Raw genomic sequence first — 26,839 nt, forward strand, 5'->3', positions numbered from 1 at the left:
CCAACAGCAGGATTGTAGAACAGTGGTTCATGAAGGACCCAAAATGTGGAGAGGTCATCACAGTCCTTTTTTATCAACAGCAGTTGCCACGCTGCTAGAAGGCTTTTATAAAAACCTGGCACCTGTAAAGTCTTGATCTTATCTAAGTGGCACAGCAGTAAACTTTTCCCAAGTCCCATATGCCTGGCTTGTTTAAAGAAGAGTACGGCTAAGTTCATCCACTGGCTCTGCTCGACAGGATACAGCAGTTTTGAATGGTCTGAAGGCGGAAAGCAGCAATCCTGCTGGTAATGTCAATAAGTCCTTGTCCGCCTTCATCCAATGGTAAAAATAGAACGCCCTTCTGTATCCAATGGGTACCAGTCCAAAAAAAATCCATGATCGCCTTCTGTATCTGCTGAACAAGCAAAGGTGGAGGTTGTAGACAAATACACTTATGCCACAGGCTGGAGGTCACCAGGTTATTAATGACCAGCATCCGTCCTCTATAGGATAACTGAGGGAGTATCCACTTCCACTTGGCAAGCCGAGCTGTAACCTTGTCCAACAGACCCTCCCAGTTCTTTTGGATGTAGTGGTCATCTCGAGATGGACTCCCAGGTACAGGAAGCCTCCAGTTGTCCACTGCAGACCCCTTCAGTCGAGGAGGACTACATCCTTTCCAGTTCCCAACCAACACTGCACTACTTTTGTTCCAATTCACTTTAGCGAAGATGCTTTGCTGTAATTCCTCAGACAATCAGTTAATTTGTCCAAATCCTTCTGGCTTGTGATGACCACAGCAAGATCATCTGCATAAGCAGTGACTTTCACAGGGTCCATGTTGCAGTTGGGGATGGAGAGACCAGTCAGCACCTTCCTCAGGTGCACCAGGAAAGGCTCCAGCGCCAGAGCATATAACATGCCGGACAAAGAACATCCCTGTCTGACTCCTCTTCTGACACTGAAAGGTGCACACAAGCCACCATTGACCTTTATGATACCAGAAATGTCACTATAAAGTAAACGAATATGTTTAATAAAAGACCCCCCAAACCCAAACGCCTTCATGGCATTCCATAAAAATAGTGACTGACCCTGTCAAAAGCTTTTCCTGGTCAAGAAAAATAAGACCAGTCTGAAAACCAAACAGTTCTGCAGCAGCCAAAATGTCCCGAATTAAAAAAATGTTATTAAAGATGGACCTGCCAGCCACGCAGTAATTCTGATCAGGATGCACCACTCTCCCTAAAACTTGGACCATCCTGTTGGCTAAGGCTTTAGAGAGAACTTTATAATCAGCGCATAAGAGAGACACAGGCCGCCAGTTCTTAATGAGACACAAGTCTCCCTTCTTCGGCAGCAGCGTGATCACGGCTCTACGGCAGCTCTGCGGTAACAAGCCAGTTTTAAAAACTCCATCGAACACTTCCAATAAGTCCAGGCCGATGACATCCCAGAACTCTTTATAAAACTCCACTGGTATTCCATCGATTCCCGGGACCTTCCCTGTTTTCAGCTGTCCCAGGGCTGTGGTGAGTTCTGCAAAGGTCACCTCTCTATTTAGCTCTGCCACATCTACATTGGGCAGCTGCGGTAAGTCCTGCAAAAAGGCCTGTTGGTCTTCACTGCCACCATCTCCATCTGCAGCAAACAGAAGTTCATAAAATTCGGCCCACCTGCCTTATTTCACTGGGCTCTTGTGTCTCACTGCCATCGGGTGTTCTTATGCAATGTAAGATTTTACTCTGCGAGTTTTTTTTCTCTAAACCAAAAATATTGAGTTGGTGCATCCATCTCAGTCAGTCGTTGAAACCGGGCCCTCACTAAAGCCCCCTGAGCTCTGGTCTCAAGCAGGTGAGCCAACCCCAGTTTAGCAGAAGTCAGGCTCGCCTGAAGCTGCTCATTTGGACCCTTCTCTAGAAGCTGTTGAAATTCAGCTATTTTAATTTCTAAAGCTGCCATTTCTGACCGCAATACTTGGGTGACATTTCTGGTATACTCCTGACACAAGGCCCGGATGTGACTCTTCCCAACCTCCCACCACTGTTGTAAGCTGGTGAACTCCTTCTTCATATCCTTCCAGCCTCCCCAGAAATGAACAAATAACTCTTTAAAGTTTGATCTTTAAGGAGGAGTGTGTTAAAATGCCAGTATGGACTACGGGGTCTGTAAGTGTTACAAATAAGTGTACAACACACCAAACTGTGATCAGAGAATCCAGTAGGCACAATAGAGCACACCTTAAATAAACCTAACAGGTGCTTAAAACTATAAAAATGATCGAGTCTTGCCATTGAGATCGTATTTCCACTCGTCCGCCCCCAGGTGTATTGCCGACAGGCCCCATTTTAGCCCTCCATACATCTTCCAGCCCAATGTCCTTAATTATTTTACCTAAAGCTCGTGCTGAGCGAGGGTGCGTTCCAGCCCATTATTTCTGTCTATTCTGGTATCAAGTGTACAATTAAAATCCCCTCCTAACACCACCACTTCCTCAGGGTCACACTTGGATAAAAGATCTCCTAACTTGTTAAAGAAGTGGAGCCTCTCCTCACCCTCATTCGGTACACATTAATGAAAGTGACGACACTGCCTTGAAGTTTCACCGTCACTTTCAGGAGTCCCTTTCACCAGCTCATCAGTGCTGCAAACTTCTACTTGAAGTCCTCCAAGAAATAAAATAGCCACTCCAGCACTAACATTTGTCCCATTACTAAATAAAATGTCCCCCTTCCAATCTCTGCTCCACTCCCACTGATTTTGCTCATCAATGTGGGTTTCTTGTAGAAAGGTGACATTCAAGTCTTTTTGTCTGATAAAATCAAACAATGCGACCCTCTTATCTGGACTTCTCCCACCGTTAATATTTAGGGTTCCTATGTGTACACTTGCCATGGTAACAGAATAGATAGATGAACACACAATGAAACACAGGGACCACCACAAAGACTGTGGAGTAGATTTAACAGGGGGCTTAGCCATTAGGTGGTGTTTAGATTGGACTGTTTTCTCAGTTTACTTGTTAAATTCTTTAGCCTCACGAGCTCTTTAACATCAAACATTGCGGAGACTGCTTTGTCTCGTCGCAACCCGCGGACAGACGATAGAAAGAGGTCAATGTCAGGGAAAAATTCGGCCACATCCACCCCCTTTTTTCCGGCGGTATTCACCAAAAACTCTTTCACACTTTGAGCGCTGTAACCCCTGGCTTTTAACTCTAGGGGCTCTGAGGCAGCAGACCCATCGGAGATATTACCGTCGTCGTTTTCTTCCCCGACACTCCCCGCATTTGAGACGTTATCGGCCGTCTCCGCGAAGACGGGAAAATCCTCCTGACAAGGACCATAGGCGGATTCCTCTCCAACGACCCCCGAGCCCTGACTTAAAACAATTTTCTTTCGTGCCCGATCTTCTCTTTCTCCTTGCCTTTTTGAGCAGGACGTTTAAATTCACTTTTTTCCTCTGTCTCGTTGCTGCCTCCCTCATCCATATCAATTTCTCCCCACACACTTTCTGCTGCAGTCGCTGTTTGATCTACCGTTTCACTACCGCCTTCATTCGGCTCATCTCTGGGCGGCACTTGATTCTCCTGCCCTTCAGCTCTAGTAGCATTTTTATTCTTATCACCTTGCGCCTCTGCGCCATCAGCCACAATTTCGTGATCTTCCACTTTCTGCCCCTCTATTTCTGTATTTGTACGGCTAGTTTTCTTGTTCCCGTGGTGTTTCTCAGGACACTGTTTAATTAAATGTGCTTCACTCCCGCACCCAAAACATTTCATTTCGTTAGAAGTGACGAAAATCACATAATCGAAATCGTCCACTCTAAACTTCATTGCCACATTTAATTCGTCATCCATTCTATTTAAAACCATAAAACTTGTCTCCTAAATGACAAGACATGTTTTAAATCAGGCGATTTACAACCTAAAGGAATGTGCCGAATTTTCGATACCAGACGCCCATGCCGCTCCAACTCTTTCGCTATAGTTTCATTTTTGAGAAAAGGCGGCGCATTTGAAATTGTTACTCTACGGGACGGACGGCTAAAGGGAAACCTGTACAAAGGAGCCATTAATAACCACCCCCTTCTCAACCACTGTCGGAACTAAATCCACAGAGCTCAAAAAAACCACGATATTCCCGCTCATTCGTGAAGCTGACTTAATATTGTCACATCCGACCACTTCGCCTACCGCCAAAACCCCCGCCTCTAAAGGAACAAACTCTTCCGATATAAGTTTAATCCCATGGCGGCGGCTCAAACGCTCAAGATTAGCAGCCATTGCGGCTGCCGTGGCCTAAGCCACTCAGTACAAAAACAAGTGTAGCTGTTTTCACCAAAAAAAAGATAGAAATAAGAAACTAGAAAATTAGAAGAAAAAAGAATCACCACACTCACCTCAGCGTCCACCACCAGTTCCACTCGCTCACACTCGAGACAACCACCCAGCATGCACAGCGACAGCAAGAACAGGAAGGAGATAGATAGATAGATGTGAAAGGCACTATATAATAGATAGATAGATAGATAGATAGATAGATAGATAGATAGATAGATAGATATGAAAGGCACTATATAATAGATAGATAGATAGATAGATAGATAGATAGATAGATAGATAGATATGAAAGGCACTATATAATAGATAGATAGATAGATAGATAGATAGATAGATAGATAGATAGATAGATAGATAGATAGATAGATAGATAGATAGAAATGTAAGGCACTATAGAATAGATAGATAGATAGATAGATAGATAGATATGAAAGGCACTATATAATAGATAGATAGATAGATAGATAGATATGAAAGGCACTATATAATAGATAGATAGATAGATAGATAGATAGATAGATAGATATGAAAGGCACTATATAATAGATAGATAGATAGATAGATAGATAGATGGATAGATATGAAAGGCACTATAGAATAGATAGATAGATAGATAGATAGATAGATAGATAGATAGAAATGTAAGGCACTATATAATAGATAGATAGATAGATAGATAGATAGATAGATAGATAGATAGATATGAAAGGCACTATATGATAGATAGATAGATAGATAGATAGATAGAAATGTAAGGCACTATAGAATAGATAGATAGATAGATAGATAGATAGATATGAAAGGCACTATATAATAGATAGATAGATATGAAAGGCACTATATAAGAGATAGATAGATAGATAGATAGATAGATAGATAGATGTGAAAGGCACTATATAATAGATAGATAGATAGATAGATAGATAGATAGATAGATAGATATGAAAGGCACTATATAATAGATAGATAGATAGATAGATGGATAGATATGAAAGGCACTATATGATAGATAGATAGATAGATAGATAGATAGAAATGTAAGGCACTATATAATAGATAGATAGATAGATAGATAGATAGATATGAAAGGCACTATATGATAGATAGATAGATAGATAGATAGATAGATAGATAGATAGATAGATAGATAGATATGAAAGTCACTATATGATAGATAGATAGATAGATAGATAGATAGATAGATAGATAGATAGATAGATATGAAAGGCACTATATGATAGATAGATAGATAGATAGATAGATAGATAGATAGATAGATAGATATGAAAGTCACTATATGATAGATAGATAGATAGATAGATAGATAGATAGATAGATAGATAGATAGATAGATAGATAGATAGAAATGTAAGGCACTATATGATAGATAGATAGATAGATAGATAGATAGATAGATAGATAGATAGATAGATAGATAGATAGATAGATAGACACTTTATTAATCTCAAGGGGAAATTCACATAATCCAGCAGCAGCATATTGATACAAAAAACAAATGAAAGAGTATTAAAAATGCAGGTAAAAACAAACAATAACTTTGAATAATGTTAACATACATGATGTTGCTGCCTAATATATCCCACCCCTTGACAGGTGCCATTGTAGTCAATGTTACTCACGTCACCTGTCAGTGGTTTTAATGCTGTGGCTGGTTTGTCCACTGCGTCTCCATCTGGTTAGTGTCCATTGCATGTGTTGCATGTTATCATAAAGTCTTTATTGAGGAAGGCAGTGGGAAGTGCTGTCTGTGGCTCTGAGGCTAGGGATCTGCCCTGGCAATTGGAAGGTTGCCGGTTCAAATCCCGTAAATGCCAAAAGGGACTCTTCTCTGTTGGGCCCTTAACCTGCAATTGCTGGGCGCTTTGAGTAGTGAGAAAAGCACTATATAAATGCAAAGAATTATTATTATTAGTTCTCACATCCTGCTCTCAATCATTGTCTGGAATTTGTACGTTCTCCCTGAGTCTGCACAGGTTTTCCTCCCACATCCCCAATGATGTGCCAGTGGTGTTCTTTAGTGATTCCAAATGGTCCCTGTTTCAGTGTGACTATGTGCATGAGTGGGCCCTGTGATGGACTGGCATCCTGACTCTGGACTGGCTGTTTTCTGCCATGAGCCTGGTAACTAAGAAACTGAATTGGATTAAGTGGGTTTGAAACTGTAATGTTTACTCAGGAAATGCCTCATATAATAAAATGTGGTTTATGAACCTGCTGCTGGGATAAAAATGAATTAAATGGCAAAGTGTTGCCTTGCACAATATTGGGTAAGTTGCCAAGAAATCACGGTGCTTTGGTAAATATGGCAATGTGGGGCTGCAATGAAAGATGTCTTCCTACCTCTGAGGTGGGGGAAATCGCTCAGATTGTGGTTGAATATCAGCACGAATACTATGGCCAGAGGATGGAGTGAATTGGCTGATGGCTGATGAACCGAGGCTGTGCATGAATTAAAAGCGCTGCTCATATAACACTATGCTGTGAGGACAGTGAGACTACAGAACGTTGGAGCAATGGCTGGGTTTGACACATGAACAGATGGCCAGCTTCAACCAAAAATTATTTTCTGTTGTTGAAGAATCAACGTTGGCAAGACTCCCTATCCAGGTAAACCTTCCTGCATTTTTAGTTTTATACACACACACTATACTGTATATAACATACAAAGTTCCTTTATTGATTGATTGATTTATGTATTGACACCACTTCTACTGTTGTTATTATTATAGGCAAACTTTTCCAGGGAAATTAATGATTTAGACACTTGACTCCAGCACTGGATTTAATTATGTGAAAGTCTGCACCTTGAATGTTTTGTTATTTACTGGTGCGATTGTGTTTGAATGCTGGTTTAATGTGTGTATTTTAAGAAGTGTTATTATTGTGTTTTGTGTCTCTCTTTTTAGCACCTATGGGGGAAATCACTGGGGTATTAGACTTTTAAAAATGCCATTAAGTTATTGTTTGCAGGCTTTCTTATGTGTCTTTGGCAGCTGATATTATCAAATTAAAGTTCAATTAGACTGGCCAACAAACAAGTGCATTGTGAACTCTAAGAGCAGAGCTCCACTTACTGGCCACATTTAGTTACTACATGTTTGAACAACTTCAGTATAATGTGATATATCACAACAGTTTCCATATTTTTGTAACAAAAGGAACATCGGCAGCTTACATGATTTTCTTGGGGGGAGTAAAAGAAGGACACTGAACCAATGGCCAATGATTTTAAATCTAAGCTCTTGGTCAAAACACTCTAGAGGCAATTTAAAGCTCACCCATCTCCAGGTATTCCTCGAAGAGTCCCTCACACTCAATGAGTTCATAGTCTTCTTCCCAACGCTTGGACTCCTGTGAAATCTGAGTACCCCGCACTTTTGCAATCTTGCGCTTCTGCTTCCAGGCCTTCATTTTTCTGAAATGAGAATAAGGATGTGAGGTGAGTGACAGGCCTACAACAAATCCAATCAAAAAAGATATCCCTTCAAGGAAAATGCCCATCTTTCACACAGCCACTGAGCACCACAAAGGCCGCAAAAGCATCTGCCCACATTGATAGGCAGAAGGTGTTTATGGTGATGCCCACCTGCTTAAGGAGTGGATGTAGAGGTGGTCCACTCCTACAAGTACTTGGGGGTCCACATTAATGACAGGATGGACTGGTCTCAGAACACAGAGGAACTATAGAAGATAGCGCAGAGCAGGCTCTTTTTTCCTTAGGAGACTGCATTCCTTTAATGTGGGAAGTGATGTCCTTCACATCTTCTATAACTCTGTGTTGGTCGGTGTGATTTTCTGCACTGGGGTGGGGTGGACTGGTAACATCACTTCAAGAGAAGGCCACAGAATTAACAAGCGAATTAAAAGGGCAAGCTCAGTTATGGGATGCACTCTGGACCTCCTGGAGGATGTAGGAATGGAGAGAATTAAAACAAAACTGAGTGCCGTTATGAACAATGCTGCACATCCTCTGTCTGACACACCAACACTGAGGACTTGTGGACAATGAATTCAGCTAAAGTGTGCCAGGAAACACCATGGGGGCTCCTTCATACCAACAGCAATACGCCTGCATAACACTTCACTGGGACTGGGACAGTCAAGAAGTTTTATATGCTTTTAATTTTCTTCTTTATTCACACCAAAGTGTATGTGTACATTCATTTATAGATTTATTTATGTAACTTATTTATGCATTTATTTATTTAATGATCTTCTCTAAAAATCTGGGGAAAAATAAAGATTGATCTATCTATCTATCTATCTATCTATCTATCTATCTATCTATCTATCTATCTATCTATCTATCTATCCATTATATAGTGCCTTACTTATCTATCTATCTATCTATCTATCTATCTATCTATCTATCTATCTATCTATCTATCTATCTGTCTTATAGTGCATTTCTTATCTATCTATCTGTCTTACAGTGCATTTCTTATCTATCTATCTATTTATTATATAGTGCCTGTCTGTCTATCTATCTAACCAGCCAATCATGTGGCAGCATCATAATGAGTTCAATGGCTTGGAAAACAGTCAATCATATTTGATGGTTGTAAGCATTATTGATAAGTGTTTTTTTGCAGCAAATCTATTGTGTTCACCAGTGACCTTGTTTCCTCAATATTTTTTTTTTTACATTTGCTATGCTGCCGGCATACACAAACTTTTTTTCCGATGCCACAATACATTTAAATACAAAATGCGCACAAAGAAGGAAACTGGATCTACGTCAGTGTAGTCGTGTCTTAAAGGTGCAGACTTTTTGTATGCACTTGTATGTAACCTCTGTTTCACACTGAACCTACCCCTTTAATAATGTTACACAGAGTTCTGTGCAGCTGATGAAAACAGAAAGGAGTGAAGAATCCACATTCATTGGTGTTGCACTTATTTGATAGTAGCGGCAGTAAACAAATAAAAACATCAGGGGAAAGAAAAAACAAACCAAACAAATTGTGAGTATCTGCTGTTGAATCTGTGACGGGAGAGACTTGGTGAATTCATGCTTCCTATCTGCCACGGTCTGCTTGACATTCTGCTGTTCATGATATTTAACTCTGTTCATTTTATCTCGGGGAGGCACCATGGCACAGTGGTTGGCACTGCTGCCTCATAGGTCAGGTCCCATTTATGGCCTCAGAAATCGGTCCAGCATTGGTGGCTGACGTTTCCCTAGCTATCATTGTTATCCACTCAGAACTAGCTCAGTTTCTCCTTCCCTATTGACGTCAATGCATTTCACTGAGTCAGAGAAGTTCCCCAAATTTTCCACAATTTCATCAAACTTGAGACAAAGTAAATTCAGGATGGGTTTGCTCATCACTAGTAGTAAGTAAGTGATGGACATGATATATGAGAGAAATAAAACATTTTTCTGGCCTCTTCAAAATACAGATTTTCCATTCAAGAGCATAATAATACCTTATGAACAAGAATTCATGAGCTCATTTAGTTGAATAAAAATATACAAAAAGTCTGAAAGTTGTAAAATTCTAGAAAACGAGATTTATTGAACTGTTCCATTGTTGTAAGCCTGGAATACTTGAAAATCAAATCCCTGTTCTGCATTTAAAAGAAATGACTCCCTGACGAGCTCCACAGAGTGAATTGTGGTTTTGGCCAATCAGGGTTCGTTTTCTTCATTTGTTTTGTTACTACTTGAGCAGATCTGCAGGCTATCAAGTGCATGGCCCAGAGATTTGCTCCAACAGGACTCCAGTATCCCAACTGTCCCGTTCCACAGCAGTGGAGTTTCGCCTGTAAACAGTAATGGAGCTTGTTTCTCTTGGTGACTTTTTTCCTTCAGTGTCAGTATGGCACCTTGGTCAAGCTTTTTCGAGGTGCTGCTCGTCTCTCCTAGTCTTGCTGTTTGAGCAGCAAATTAAATAATTAAATAAGAGCCTCTTACAGAAGCTTATGGAGAAAGCGTGTATGACTCTCAGCGTGATGGAAACGCACCCCAGGGGAGGCCATGCACACTAATCGAGTCGAGGCTCTTGAGACGCTAAATGAGCTGGTAGAATGCAGTCTAAAGATGTCCTCCGGGAAGACATTCACTCTGCTAAGTGTCCCTCAGTTTTTGTTGTTATGCCCTAGGCGCACCTCTTGATGGTGCCAACTTAGATTCATAGCACAGTTACACTGAACCATTAAAAGGTCCAAGATTATGCTATAAGTAGTGGGGGCTTTGCTGGGATTTCTTTACCCACTTGTTCCAGCAGCGAGCTCGTAAGCTGCTGAATGCACCAGAAGGGAACAGCGACCAACATGAGGTGACAGATGCAGTTAATGGGTTAGAGTGAATATAATTCACATTGCTTTTGTCGACAGAAAGATTATCTGGAAGAGCGGTCCTTTTTTGATGGACACCATAAAACTATTGAAGGTATAGCAGACAAAATAAACAGAAAGGGGTTCCATTTTGGAAAAAATATCTTTCACATCTTTTCCTCCTTTTTAACTGAAAAAATAATAACATTATAGTACTTTCCGGGGTCAAGACCGCACGGTATTTGCTTACACAGCATATTGATTATCTCCCAAACCCATCTGCCCAGCCAGCCATTTTTGAAACAGCTTAATCCAGTCCAGGCCTCCCATAACCAGCAAAAAACAATTACATAAAGCTAAAGTAATTAAACTTAAAAACAGGGCTGCAGTCTTCTGTAGGCCTGGTGAGACTCTGTGACATTCCTATTCTATAATGACACCCGCACAGGACGGTGACAAACCATCTTACAAAGAATAAGCAACTTAAAGAATCACTTACGGAATGACAAACTCTTGAATGTTGTTGATGATCTGTTTGCCAACCATGATGATAAAAAGCTGCTCGGCCAGTTCGATAAGACAGCCTCCAGGACCACACTGCAAAAACCAAATCTGAGTAAGTGCACTTGATCAGAAGAGAGTAATGAAGTACCGTACTCTGACAGACGCAACGAGACAAGAAGAATCTACAAGGATAAAGAGGAAGACCTTGAGGGACCACTGGGACAGAGCTGACCAGAAAGGATCTGCACATTCATAGAATAGTAATGTAAGGGGCAGTAACAATCAGTGAGAAGACCACTGAAGAGGGCTCAGCAGACAGTACTGACCAATGAGAATCCACACATTTATCAGCCAGGAGTCTGAGGAACAGAGTTTCTTGATGACACACTACAAGATTCCAGAAGATTAGGAGGAAGGACATCAGTGATCTAACGAAGCAGAACAATGGACACAGGAATAGCACTAACCAGAAAGAAGCTGCATGTCTAAAGTGTGAGAATGAGACCAGTGAGAAGCTACAGGTGTGCATGCTAACACTGTGGGAAGTAGCCCAGCAAGTGGTAGATGGGCAGTCCTGCATGGTGAGAAATTACAAGGCCGATAAGCTGACAAGCTATATAACTAGGCTTTAACAAGATGTACTAACCAACAATTCCACAAAGAAGCACCGTCAATGGTGGCTATGGGTGCCACAATCCATAAGAATATAGCACAGTGAAAGACTAAGGACTAAGGGAATAACAATGGCCAATGACAGAGTTCAAAGCAGATGACCTGTAGAAAACCCATATCTATAGGACAGAACTGCTGCATGGGGACTGCAATCATTATTGAACCAAAGTTAAAGGATCCCTAGAGTCAGTACAGTCTGGTAAAATTGTGCAAGTCAACATGAGAGTATTTACAGGGAAACATGCTGAAAGTCAGCACAATATGGTACAGCTATAGATGACAGAGCTTTGGGGGGAAACACTGTACGGCCATCTGATGTCAGGTGCAAGCTGCCCAGATGACCTCACGATGCGGAAGTCTGTTCAGTACAGTCAGTCACAGCCAGCATCCACTTTAAGAAAAGGAGAAGCGTCTGTGTACCTCTAAGTGCATCCGGATGTTATGTCTCTGTCATTCCAACAGACGGCACATCATAAGCATTTGTAGTATTTTCTGAGAAATTAATTCATGCATTTATCTCTAGTAGGACTGACTACTGCAGTGCAGTGTTCACTGGATGTTCAAACTGTTCTTTATACAGCCTCCAGTTAATCCAAAATGCCGCTGCAAGAATTATTACAAAAACAAGAAAATACGAACACATAACTCCAGTTCTTAAATCCTTATACTGGCTCCCAGTTAAGTCTAGGGCAGATTTCAAAATCCTTAACATATAAAGCATTAAATGACCAAGGTCCGGCTTACTTGTCTGAACTTATCATGACTTACAAACCAGAGCGCACATTAAAATCTCAAGATGCCGGTCTGCTTATGATTCCAAGGATTAATAAAATAACAGTGGGAGGTCGAGCTTTTAGTTACAGGACCCCTAAACTGTGGAATGGACTGCCAGCTACTATAAGAGATGCCCCTTCAGTCTCAGCTTTTAAATCCTGGCTGAAGACTCACTACTTCAGTTTAGCACACCCTGACTAGAGCTGCTGATTAACTGTACAGACTGCATCTCTGTTGTTAGTCATTAGCACTAAAACATAAGTAACATGACAGTTATAATGTGTTACTAACCCTCAGCTATTCTGTTTCTGTTCTCGGTACTCAAATGTGGCACTTGGTGCCAGGGCCCACTTGCCAAGTTGTTATGCCTGTCTATGGTAAAGTCATCCCTGATGGAGGATCGCAGGAATCGTGGGGTAGAGGGGTCCTTTCATCAGATTGACTGGCCCAGTGCTGTCTCAGCTGTGGAATGGCCAAATGGGGGAGGCAGCTTGATGGCTGAGGTCTCCAGGACTCTAAACAAATCCAAATCATATTATGTGATATCATCTACTGTTAAATTCTGCTACGTACTTGTAAATTTTTATTTTTATACTGTATTGAGGATTTGTTCTGTTCTATGTATTGTATTGTATTGACCCCCTTCTTTTTGACACCCACTGAACGCCCAACCTACCTGGACAGGGGTCTCTCTTTGAACTGCCTTTCCAAGGTTTCTTCCATTATTCCCTACAAGGGTTTTTCGGGAGTTTTTCCTTGTCTTTTTAGAGAGTAAAGGCTGGGGGGCTGTCAAGAGGCAGGGTCTGTTAAAGCCCATTGTGGCACTTCTTGTGTGATTTTGGGTTATACAAAAATAAATTGTATTGTATTGCATAGTAATTAATTTTATTACTACAACTTTTTGTGATGTGCCATCTTTTGTAATAAAAAGTGCAATGCATTTTATTACTACATTCATTACAAATTACATTCCAGTTGATGGTTCCTGCAAATGTTAGTGCTAAGGTCTACATTGACTACTTTCATTTCAAGCTGCCTTAGCTATTTCTTCCATAAAAAGTGAAGCCACTGGTCTGCAAAATGGCGCAATCTCCCATAAAGTCCAACTGCCAACACAGATCAGGACAAGCCAATGCACACATGACAAAGAAGAGTTTTAATAAGCAAACCTGTAGTCCAAATCTGAAATAAGGTCCAACAGCATTATCCAAAAAGGGCACGAACACAAGCAGAATCCAGACACTGGTAGCAAGGTCACAAAGAGAAGTTCAGAACAGGATCAAACACAGAAGACCACACTTGTAAATTGCAAAGGTTGTAAATCACAATAAGTCTAAATAGTGGCTGCCACACTCGATGTCACCACCAGACGTCCTCTTTTTATTTCCATGCCCCGGCATTGCACTACTGCTGTGAAATAAGACTAATGTAGCAACAGACACGCAGTGACATACAAAAGAAAGGGCTACGGTCACAACACCAGTTCATTCCTGTCAAATGGTGTGGCCAAAAATAACAGAAGACAAAGTAAGTGCATTTATACTAGCGAGGATAGCAGCATCTACGTAGCTCATGGGCCAGCCTAAATGTCAAAGTGATCATCACCAGCCAAATCCCCACCCCATTGTGCCAATAAAGAGGGTCATTCTTTATTATATTACTCTCAGAGGAGTGTTTCAGCATCCAATCTGAATACCACAAAGCCACTGCCCACCAGTGTAATGTTTAAGACCTATGGAAAATTTCAAAAGTTCACTTCTGTTGTTTACCATCCATGGACGACATTTTTCAAGATAAGTCTCTCTCACCATACATACAGTACATGATATTATTATAGACTTTTTCACACAAGCTGTAGCCATAAAATTCCTTTTCCTATATGTCTCAGTATCACAAGTCGTACCAGTAAGATAAGTAGACACAGAAGCAAATGAACACAAACTGCAGTGTACTTACGTCCTCATTCCTCATTCCAAATAGCGTTCCATAATGACCTGGATAGCCAACAAACCTGGGGAAGACAAAGGAGGAGTCTATCAACCATCACATTATTTCTCAGTTACATATTCATTTAGTGGACACACTGATCCAAAGTAGTTTGTAAATCACAGCACACTTGCTCCATAATTGAGCACATTGGCAGACTAATAGACTTTCTTCTGCTGTCATGGCCACTACGGGTCACACTCTCTGGATAAGGAGTTATGCTGAAAATAGCAATGCAGGGAGGTGCGCTGGATTACCAAAATCGCCAAGACTTACAGATAAAGGAAGTAAAAAATTTAGGGGTAACCGTTGACTGTAATCTGAATTTTAAATCGCATATTCATCAGACCACTAGGACAGCATTTTTTCACTTAAGAAACATAGCTAAAGTTAGACCTCTTATATCATTGAAAGATGCGGAGAAACTAATTCACGCTTTTGTTTTCAGTAGACTAGATTACTGTAACGCACTCCTCTCAGGACTACCCAAAAAAGACATCAATCATTTGCAACGAGTGCAGAATGCAGCTGCTAGAATCCTAACTGAGAAAAGAAAATCCGAACACATTTCTCCAGTTTTGATGTCACTACACTGGTTACCTGTGTCATTCTGGATTGACTTTAAAATACTGCTTATGGTTTATAAAACCTTAAATAATCTCGCTCCATCTTATATATCGGAATGCCTGATGCGTTATATTCCAAATCGTAACCTTAGATCTTCAAATGAGTGTCTCCATACAATTCCAAAAGCTAAACTTAAAAGAAGTGGTGAGGCAGGCGGCCTTCTGCTGTTATGCACCTAAAATCTGGAATAGCCTGCCAATAGGAATTCGCCGGGCTGATACAGTAGAGCACTTTAAAAAACTGCTGAAAACACATGACTTTAACATGGCCTTTTTATAACTTCATTTTAACTTAATCCTGATACTCTGTATGTTCAGTTCTTCATAATAACTATTCACAGTGGCTCCAAAATCCGTACTGACCCCAACTCTCTCTTCTGTTTCTTTTTCCGGTTTCTTTGTGGTGGCGGCCTGCGCCACCACCACCTACTCAAAGCATCAGGATGCACCAACATTGATGGACTGAAAGCCAGAAGTCTACGTGACCATCATCATCAGGTCCTTCCATGAAAACCCTAAATACAAAGAGGACTGTTTGACTTATGTTAGGTAGATTGCCCAGAGGGGACTGGGCGGTCTCTTGGTCTGGAACCCCTACAGATTTTATTTTTTCTCCAGCCTTTGGAGTTTTTTTTTGTTTTTTCTGTCCACCCTGGTCATCGGACCTTACTCTTATTCTATGTTAATTAATGTTGACTTATGTTTATCTTTTATTGTGTCTTCTATTTCTCTATTCATTTTGTAAAGCACTTTGAGCTACATTTTTTTTGTATGAATATGTGCTATATAAATAAATGTTGATTGATTGATTAAAAATACACATGCTTTTATGTGAAATACTCAGAACATTGAAGATGCATAGGCAGGTAGCTGAATCATCCCAATAAGAAACATGAAGTAATCAACTGAGTAACGGAGAAAAAAATGCACTCTGGGTGCACTGGCAATGGGACTAAATATTTCAGACTTACACACTGTTTGTGATTACCGTGTATACTGGCGGATAAGTCGGGGCTTGATTGTACCGTATAATTTCCGGTATTTCATAATATCAGTCATATAAGTCGAATGCGGAAAACTCACCCTATTTGGTCCAAGAGGTTATGATATGCTAACAACCCACCTGAGAGAGTAACCACGGAGCACACTGCCTTTTTTTTCTCTATGTATTGTGCCCATGTGACCACACAGTAATACCCGAACTATTCCGAAACGACATTTACATTTATTTGTTTTTTGTATCTCACACCCTCATACACCTTTATCATAAGAGCATCCCTTATCTACTATGGAGCGTTCGATCTGAAGAAAATATAAAGTTTGTTTTAAATTAAAAGTCATTGACATGGCGAATGAAATTGGTAACTGCGCTGCTGCAACAAAATTTGATGTGTCTGAGAAACTGATGTGAGATTGGAGGAGGCAAGAAGATGTAAAAAAAAAAAATCAAGTGTCGCATTTTTGAACGGGCGTATAAGTCAGGGTCGGATTTTATGATCAATTTTTCGGTTTTTCATGACAAGACTTATACGTGAGTACAGTAATTTTCAAATTATTGTTTTTCCTCTGTGGAATACTGGCAAGTCTATACTTAGGTCAGTCAATCTGTAGAGGATGGGCTCACTGTAACAGTTATCTGTGATAATATCCTAGATTGTTCATATATAGATTGTTAGGATTTTTAACAATTGTCACACACATGTGTTTGGGAGACAGTTTACGGGCTCAAACAGATGCAGTTACCCGCCGAACCAGGGGTTGACTCTGCCCTCTAACTCTTTCTCCTCTCTCCCTGCAGAAAAACTGAAGAATCCACATGATAACAACATCTCTTCCGGTTCCAGAATGCCTTCCACCCTTGACATCACTTCCTGCAGCCAACTACATACTGTATACCGCCTCCATTTTCTTTTTCTCAGTTACATTTTTGAACTGTCTGTGAAGACGTCATTTCATTTTTGTGCTACAGTATACGGAGGGTCCCCCCGAACCATAGATGGTGTTTGTGTCCTTATTTTACGCAATACATATTTTCCTTCAAACCCACATTTTTAAAGTGAAATAATATGTGATAAATAGGCAATAGACCGTGTATCAATTTTCAATATTACATTTTTAAAAATGTATTGATTTAAATATCAATGTTTTTTGTAAACAGAACAATCTGCCATATCTTCCTTAGCAAGTCTGTCTTATAAATATTGGAGATGGTTCCACATCAGTTTGACTTTAAGATAGAAAAGGAGAAACAAATTCAGTAAGTGTGCTGCTTCCAGATATTATGGTCTTTTTAGAAACTAACTATCATCTTAGATAAATTGAAATCTAGGTAATCAGCATAGATCTTGTGGTTTTCATTTGATTCATGGGTTGTCTGTTTAGTCTGATATAATGATACGCACCTGGACCCTTTCCCTCATGGGGGCTTCTTCCCCTTTGGATTTTCACCCTCCATTTTTGGTGCTTCCTCTCAGTGTCACTAATCAAAATGACCATTGTTATAGTCAAAGTGCTTTGCTGAGAAAATATGGTGGTGGTCACTACTGCATTGGCCCCCTTTAGCAACTCTAGCGTAGTTGTGATGGGGTTTTGGTTTCCCGATGTCAATTAATCGCTATTTTAAATCATCCATTGCCCACCACTGAAGTTATCAATCCACAGGATTACAGCTATAAACCTCATTTATGTGGTCTGAGTGGGTTCAAGAAAGTGGCTACTATGCTGCTGTTGCTGGCGTATAACATCAGAGAACAGAATAAGCCAATACAACTAATTGCCTTATTTTTAGACCTTTAATTGGTATTTTTATTACCATTTTTGATTTTTTGACCATTCTTCTACATTTAAATGTTGCTAACTCTATGAACACTTCGGATGCACACACAAACACTTGCCCATTTTATTAAGTTGATTTCTGTCTGACCGGCAGTTACTCTCTGTTGGAAGTATTCAAAGACGATATTTGTAGTGCACTGTGTATTTTGTACTGCATGTAGCAATGTAAACCATTGCATTTTTCATTCTATCTTAATGCACCGCAAATCTTATGACTACTTTTATCAATCCCGTACTGATAGAAACAGAATACACAGACACACACATGCACTCGTCCTTTTATTATGGTAGCGATGCAGTTCTAGGCATTTTGTAAATGTAACTTAGTAGTCAATCAGTGGACATGTTGTGATGGGAAATTTTGCATACAAGTTGATAAATATTTTGTATGTCTTTATTTGTAAATTAGACAAAGCAATGTAATATTAGTGCTACATTACAGATAATAACAGCAATGGTTTGATGGTTTAAGAAACTCTTCCCCCGTTTTAGGAATGAGCCTCTTTGTACTTTTACAACAGGGTTGGGCAACACGGTGGCGCAGTGAGTAGCGCTTCTGCCTTGCAGTTAGGAGACCCGGGTTCACTTCCCAGGTCCTCCCTACATGTAGTTTGCATGTTCTCCCCGTGTCTGCGTGGGTTTCCTCCAGGTGCTCCGGTTTCCTCCCACAGTCCAAAGACATGCAGGATAGGTGCATTGGCGATTCTAAATTGGGCCTAGTGTGTGCTTGGTGTGTGGGTGTGTGCCCTGTGGTGGGCTGGCGCCCTGTCCAGGGTTTGTTTCCTGCCTTGCTCCCTGTGTTGGCTGGGATTGGCTTCAGCAGACCCCCGTGACCCTGTAGTTAGGATATAGCGGGTTGGATAATGGATGAATGGGTTGGGGGGAAGCTCCTCAAACAAGTTTGACCAATATCTCTCTGCTAAAGTCTCTCAGTCAACCCCCACAGGAAAGCCAGGCTGCCTAACTGCCAAGCTTTAGCTTAACATATGGTTTGGGAATGTGAAGGTGTTCTATTCCCCACATTGGTCTGAAATATGGTTGTTTGGAACTGGCTTGTATCAGAAGTACTACGCCACCCTATTGGCTCTAGGGGTTGGACAGAAAATCTATACATTTGCTTGCTTTACCTCACTCTCTCTCTCTCACCAAACTGATGAAAGACCATCACACACCATAAACTGAAAAGGACAATACAATGAAGAGCACAGCTCGACAGCCATATTGAGACAGGCATGCAGTCTGTTCTGAAGAAAGCTGACCACAAATGATGCCTTAACTAGACATTTTAAGTAACTAACAAATCTGTATGCCACCTGAAACTACACATCACCATTTATCAGGTTGTATGGTGGCCAATATTCAAATGTACTTTGCATATTGTTATTATTTATGAATATTATCAATAATACATTATTTAAAGTGTAACTTAACTCCTGCTTGTCTTTTACTACACCTAATTGCCTGAGGTCATAGATGTAAAAGGGAAGGTGGGGAGAAGTTATATGGTACAATACCTTATAAACAGTGGTAAGTCTGTGAGATTTGAGGGATTCTGACAAAGGCTACATATTAATAATACAAAAGGGGAAAGTGGAGTAAAATATTACTCTACCAAGACAAAACAGGACTCGCTAATGCCTCATTTTTATCATTCATATACCAATTTTCTAATCATCTAATCAGCGTCACAGGGGGCCTGGAGCCAATCCCATTAGTATTTGGCACAAAAAAAGAACCAACCCTGAAATGGGTGCCATTCCATTGCTTACATATCCAGACTGACTTCATACAGAATCAAGTTAGTGGGATGTGGATGTGGGAAAAGAACTGGGGTACCCAGAGGAAAACCCAAGCACATACTGGGGGAATGTGCCAATTCTACAAAGGCAGCAACTGAGCAGACGATTAAGACCCACAATTCCAGAGCTGTGCTGTAACAGCCCTCAGTACTGCTGTCTTTATCTTTACATAAATGCGCTTTACTTCCTCCGTGAATTCTTTTTCTCATATTGATTTGTGTCAATCAATAAACTGCCAATAATCCTAACTTGCATTATCCCTGCTGCAGTCAGCTGTTTCTGGAATCAGTCTCCTATGCAGTGGTATGTATTTTTACATCATGCTGTGCAGCCAATCAAAAGAGTTCAATTCACTGTCGAATTTGGCAATCTGAGCTCCATCTGACTATTTAATTCTTTTGTTTGTCAGTTTTCTGAAAATCATTTTCCTCTCGCATCCAAAGCACATACTGTACATGTTAGGTTCATTTTTGACTTTAATGTGGCCCAGGATAAATGACTGCATGTGTGCGCATGTACCCTGCAATGGACTGGTACTTTATCCAGGATTTGTTCCATTCTTGTATCCATTTTTCCGGCTATCTGTGACACTGAACTCTGTTTTGAGGTTAGCCCAGCGGTTGCCAAACCGTGACCGTAACAAATCCAAAAATGATTAAAATATATAGAAATAATATTACCGCCATTATAATAACAATATCCAACCCTTTTTCTAAGGTGTTTCTCTGGTGCTATGATCAGTTCATTCATAACTAGCCATTCCCCACAGGTTCGTAGTAGTGAAACAGGACTGTGAGGAGAGCCCTGTCTGGCTCCCTACTCCTGACGTCATGCTTCCCCCTCCCCTCCGCCTGCAGCCTCTGTCTCAGATTAGCATGAATACATCATTCTTGCAGGCAAACTATGATTTGTAGCGTGATGAGAGAAGTCGTAAAATCAACTGGAATGTTCAAGCAAATTACAGAAAAAAGCCCAATCTAAATCCGTTAAGTAGTTCTCTTGTTTGCTAGCTAAGCGGAGGTAAGATACGCCCTGTGGCTGGCGCGTGAGTGAGGAGGGCCCCACCTCCCTCTCCTCGGCCCGCTGCGTGTCTCTCGGATTCACACAAATAAATCATTAACGCAAGTGAACTATGATACCGGAATGTTCAAGCAAATTACAGAAAAAAAACAAATCTAAATCCGTTAAGTAGTTCTCTCGTGAAAAGTGGACAGGCAGACAGACAGATGGATAGAGTTTGGTCCCTGTTCACTTTTTTTTTCATATTTGGGTCTGTGGACAAGCAGAAGACTGTACTTAACAGATCAGTTTGGAAATTATTGCTTCTGTCACCTACTCGGTCACCCACTGCTTCTGTCATTAATCCAACAGAGACGCTTTTTGAATACGTGGGTCTGAGTCAGTGCCAGGTACTTAATACTGAATTTAGACATCACTGCTTTAATGAAATGTTATCTACTTAAGGGCCACTACCTCTCAACCATTCAATTCATTCCTTATAAATTGTGTTTTTTAATTAGTAGGTTGAAGCCAACTCAGCAGATGACAATAACAGTTAATTTATATAATTACTTCTTGAATGTTGTCTTTTATGAAGCAGTTGTCATGATTCCAGCAGCACCACAACTGCACAAACCTGGGTCAGTCTTGTGTTTCCCATTCGGTTCAGTCTGTTAGCTACTGGCTGCTGATTTAGCCGATTATTCATCATCTCACCTGACACTGGCTTTCAGATAGTATTTGATTTTTCCATGTTTTGAGAGGTCATAGATTTTGACATTTTCTTTCCTGCTGGACCAAACTTGCACTTTCAATCCCAATTGTAAATAAGCTACTTACTGATCTTCTCACCTGCCTTTGAAGAACGCCACATAGAAAGGTGATGAGTAGAAATTGACAAACTGGAATATGAAGACTTTGAAAGTGAAGGCATCCTCATATTGCGTCTGTGTCCGATGCATTTCTGTGAAATAAACAGCCCAGTTTAGTCACCTGGCATGCGTCCTCCAGGCTGGACAAGCCAATTGCTCCTTACCCCACTTGGTAAGCTGCTCTGCAAGCGCTGTGTACACTTGGCCCATCAGAAGAATCAGAGCCAGGTTCACCATGCTGCTGGAAATGTTGGCAATATTTCCGGCCTGTTGAGTGCAAGCACAATTTATTTTTATCACGGACCACCAACAGACACACTCAGTGACCCTGGGAGAGTCACTCAGCCTGCCTGTGCACCACCAACAGATATATGTTAACAGTGTATTGAATTTGTAATTGAATAAATGTATACCGTCTAGAATAAATTAATTACAAGTCACTGTGATATGTGAATCGATAAGATGAATGACTGTGAAGTATTACTGAATTAAGAATTATAATATCTAATGGGAAACACTGGCAGCATGAAAAAGTACAGAAATCTATGAAGAGGAAGTTCTTCCATAGTATTCAGACATCCAATCCTAAGGAGAGGAAGCAATCTGCACTGTTCACCTTGCTTCATCTAGGAGCCAAGCACATTTACGTTTAATTAGTTGATGCCAATTCTTAAATTAACTTTCAGGTCACAGGTTTGAAGCTAATGATCTCTCACACAGAGAAACGGTCAGGACATCAACCATTTGATGTGCTGTTGAGAGCCACAGCCACTAGGAGGCCACATTGAGCAATCTGTGGCAAATCAATAAGCTTGAAGGTGAGTTTGAGTAGTGAAGGAAAAGAAACTTTATAAACAGAAACAAAATATTGTGCCTGTAGCATGTTGCGGTATCTGGTATTAATTTTAAAATAGGTGTATTGCTGAAATTTTACAAACTCACAACTTGTTAATCATTTATGTGTTTCACTTACACCAATAAATCATCTCTGGGGATGAGGCAACTGAGTTTAAGGCAGAAGCCATCATTGGATGGAGAGCCAGCCTATCACAGGGCACTGACTCACTAACTTGTAGCAATGCTACTATTAATTAGAACTGCGTCTCCCAGCAGTCCTTGCAAGGGCTGTTGGGGTCAAAGGTGGCCAAAGGGGTTTAAAAGGAGGGCAGGTGTCAGGAAGGAGAAGGGGGGGTTGTTTTTGTTGTTGTACGTTGTGTGTTGCATTTATCTGTTGGACTGCCTGCCGTTAATTCTGCCATATATTATTATCATTGTGTCCTGGATTGTATTTGTTTGTTGGGGTCTGGATCGTCTGTCTACCTGTATACTGAGGACTGTGTTTGGATTCGTTGGCTTTCCCGGAAGAGTGGAGCGCTCCTGAACCTTCCATCCGTCGTCATCCTTTCAGCAACTACCGGTAGGACTGTGTTTTCCATTCCCTTTCTACATACAGATCGCTGGACTCAATCTCGTCACTTCTCATTTCATCCAGTTTGGTTTTTTCATGGACTTTGCTGTGTGATGTTTGTGTTTATATGTTAAATGTAATATTGCCGAAAGGGTCAGGGGTGATATTATTGTTTGCATTTAGATCATTTAATTTCGTTATATTCTTTATTGTTTAATGTTCCCAGCGTGCTTTATTTGGTCTCTGTAGTAGTGTGTGGGTGTGTGTCATTCCAAGGCTGGGGTTGTCCCTTGTAATCCTCCACTAAAATAAATAAATCACCGTCACATTGACGGTGTGAATCTTAGCAGCACTTGACCGCTACAAACTCCAGCTCAGTTTAGAGTCTAACCTTCACATCTCTGAAATGCTAAAGGGAATCTGATCTGTGTGGACACAAAGAGAATGTGAAAACTCCGCTGACAATGCCTAGGCTAGGATTTGAACCCAGGAATAAGACTCATTAGAAATTCATGAAAAAAAAGATTCAAGCACTTTGTATGGAAAAAACCCTGGCAATCATTTACCAAATGTGTAAATCAATTCTGGATACCAGAACCTGCACCGGACATATGAAGCACAAAGCAGGAAACACGATGGAATGGAAGCAACACGTCCACAATCGTTCAGTTTAGATTTGATAAACTGACATAACACCTGTGTGCTTGAAAGGAACCAGTATACCCAGAGAAAGCCATGCAACTTTATACAGAAAGTGTTTGGCTTGGGAATTGAACCCAGGTCTCTGAAGCAGTGACTAGGCCATGTGTGATCTACGATGACCTTTACCATTTTAATGGACTTTATAACTTTCATAAACTGCTCTACAACAAATCCCATTCAAATCCACTAGACCAGAATTTGTCTGTCTAGAAGGATGGATGGACAGAAGTTTTTGATGTATGAAGTGAATACTGAAAACCAAAAGTATGAACTCCATTTAGTCCTTCATTTACACATCTGCTTAGTGAAGATGAGAGCTGCAGGGAGGGTGGGAGTAGAGCCTGTCCTGGCAGCATTAGGTGCAAAGTCAGAAACAAGCCTGGACAGGGGTACAAGTCCATCGCAGGACATCCCACACTCTCTCTTACAGGCCAATTTACAGTCTCCATTCAGCCTAAAGTGCACATCTTTGTGATGTGGAAAGAAACCTGTGCACTCTGAGAAACACTCATGGCAGCTCAGATAAAATGTGCAAACTCAACAGAGACAGTGACCAAGACCAGGGCCGTCTTCACGCACGGGCACGCTGGGCATTTGCCCGAGGGCCCCATGCTAATCTACTGTATGTATGTCGGTACTTGCTGGCTGGTTGTGTAGGTAGGAGCCCCAGTGCACTGTTGAGATGGCCCTGACCAACACAGGAGTCGTACTCAGGACTCTAAAGCCATAGTGGTACTCACTGTGCTGTTCATAAAAAACAGGATCCAGTAATTTAAAGTTATAGATTAGGAGATGCAGTGCAGGAGAGAATATAAATGTTTTAAATATCCTGTAGGACAGTACCAGGTCCATCATTATCAAGTGGACGCGACTGGACTTCTACAAGACACACTTTCAGTCAAGCTTTTCCTCCTTAACCTATAAAAATGCTATTCAATTCCTTCTTTGACGTCACTGAGAGGCAGAAGACCTCCAGAGATCTATGACCAGGACCGAGGGGAAAACGTGGACCATTGTGCTAATTATACACTGGAGACATCATCAAGAAGGATGTCACTGCTGATCAAAAGCCATCTGAGGAGCAATCAAGTAATGACCCAAGAGCTGCGAGGACTTATGTAATCATAATTTTTTGGGTTTCATTTTTAATCATTTTGAATTTGTCTTTAAGGTTAAAGATAGACCATATGTTCTATTTGTGAGCCAAACTGTTTCCAACTTTCAAGCTTTCTGAAACTGAATTTTTGGCAATATGTGCACTAATATTAATAAATTGCTTTATTATCTATAAATAAAACATGCTAATCAAACAGAACATGTTTATGCCTCATTGATTGTGCGTGCATCAGGTGAGAAACCCAACCTCAGCAGACTTACCTGAGTCCGCAGAACTGAGCTTCCTGTATGATACATCATCATGCTGATGATCCCTCGATACATAATAACAGTCACCAGGAATATCATGACAATGCACAGCTGCAAAAACAACAGCAAAGAAAAGATGGCCACTGATCATTCACCATCAGATGTTTAGTTTATTCAGGCAGGATAACTTAAACCACAGAAAGCTAAAATCTTCCTGCAGTCCATTCATCTGTCATCGACTGAGAGGAACACATTAGTCTAAATGAAATATTGGGGTACCAACCAGGCCAGCCAATTAACTATAATAATAAATTCAACCAAAAATAACTGGCACATGATGGCGCCAGTAGGAACAAAAAGGCAGAGTCTCTAAAGGGCTAAAGGCTTCAGGAAGCAGCACCGTTTGGCGGGTTGCTCATACCCTTCTGGGAGCGCCCTGCTCTTATAGCTCGTGGACTGGAAGGAGCCGAGTCAGTTGCCCTCATTGGGCGTATTCTAGGAGTGTCCCAGAGTGGCAGTGCTTAACTCTGATGAGCCCAGAAGGTGACCCTGTAACATGCAGGCGTCATAATCTGAATATCACTTATATCAAAAATAATAATAAAATTGTCGAACACGTGCGCTTTGGGGACAGCAAGAGGGTCCAACAGGGGGCATTAAAACATCAGGAAAACGGCTTGTGACGAGTACTAATGCCTTTTCTCTTTCTCCCTACAGACCCCTGGAAGTCTCATTGCTTCTGTCCCGTCCTGATGACGTCACTTCCGTCCCAGATGACCACAGATGATCTCACTCTACTTCCTACCTCCTTAATATAAACCGACCTGAATCCATTTTCACTTGTCTTTTGTTATTTTGCAGAAAGACAGACAGGTATCAGTCATTGTTGGTTACTCTTCACAATATATGGGGTAACTCCGCAAGCCTTTGTTTTGTCTGCCTCCAAAGTCATTGACACAAAATGATATAAGTCACTGCCCCTTATGGTAACGTGTCATAGTCACAACACCCAGTGCAGGGAGGTGCACAAATGTGAGATGGAAACAAATAATATAGTAATACAATATAATGAAAAGAAAGGATATGAGTATATTTTTCCACCATATATACACTGAACTGTTGCTATTAAAAAATGTAGATTATTTCCAATAATATACAACATATTTCTGATTTTTATTTGCCAACAATATTCAAAAATCATCATTGTCAGAATGAATGCACTACAGGTTGAAGGTCTCTTCATTGTCTTTCCAGCTGCTTCCTCATAATGCAAACATTTTTCCAGTCGGTGCCTTTTGACTTTGTGACGCATTCTGAGTAAGTGGCATCTTATCTAAAACTATTGTTGTCTGGCGATGATTTATTGTTAAGCAATTTGACCAGCCCATTGTCTTATTTTTTTTTCTTGCTTTAGTGATCATGTAGTTGATTAAATGCTTTCCAGGATTGTTAAGTATGATTCAGAATTTCATTCATAATATTGCCATTTGTCGTAATATATTGGCCAATTTAAACATAGCTGCTGGGGATTTCTGTCAGTGGCTGAGCTTTTGACTGACTGTTTAACATGACATTTGTTTTCTTTAGATTTATTTACAGTTATAATCATTTGCTCCTGTCATTTAAATCTGTTATTTGCCTTTCAAGTTCTTCTTTATTGCATGAGAAGAAGA

The 26,839-nt window shown here is 40.7% G+C and overlaps 1 protein-coding gene across 2 annotated transcripts in view; it reads right to left on the reverse strand.

Moving 5' to 3' along the window:
• Window positions 1–26,839, reverse strand: part of ano11 (anoctamin 11) — a 114,189-nt gene that overhangs the window by 17,530 nt on the left and 69,820 nt on the right. For both annotated transcript variants that reach the window (XM_039755598.1, XM_039755597.1), the window contains exons 13-18: window positions 25,179–25,277; window positions 21,856–21,958; window positions 21,672–21,783; window positions 14,531–14,585; window positions 11,124–11,221; window positions 7,624–7,760 (exon numbers count right to left, since the gene is read on the reverse strand). In XM_039755598.1, coding sequence (XP_039611532.1) covers window positions 7,624–7,760; window positions 11,124–11,221; window positions 14,531–14,585; window positions 21,672–21,783; window positions 21,856–21,958; window positions 25,179–25,277 — 604 coding nt within the window. The remainder of the gene's footprint in view (window positions 1–7,623; window positions 7,761–11,123; window positions 11,222–14,530; window positions 14,586–21,671; window positions 21,784–21,855; window positions 21,959–25,178; window positions 25,278–26,839) is intronic.

This window comes from Polypterus senegalus, chromosome 6 (assembly GCF_016835505.1).
Source record: "Polypterus senegalus isolate Bchr_013 chromosome 6, ASM1683550v1, whole genome shotgun sequence".
Taxonomy (NCBI): Eukaryota; Metazoa; Chordata; class Cladistia; order Polypteriformes; family Polypteridae; genus Polypterus; species Polypterus senegalus.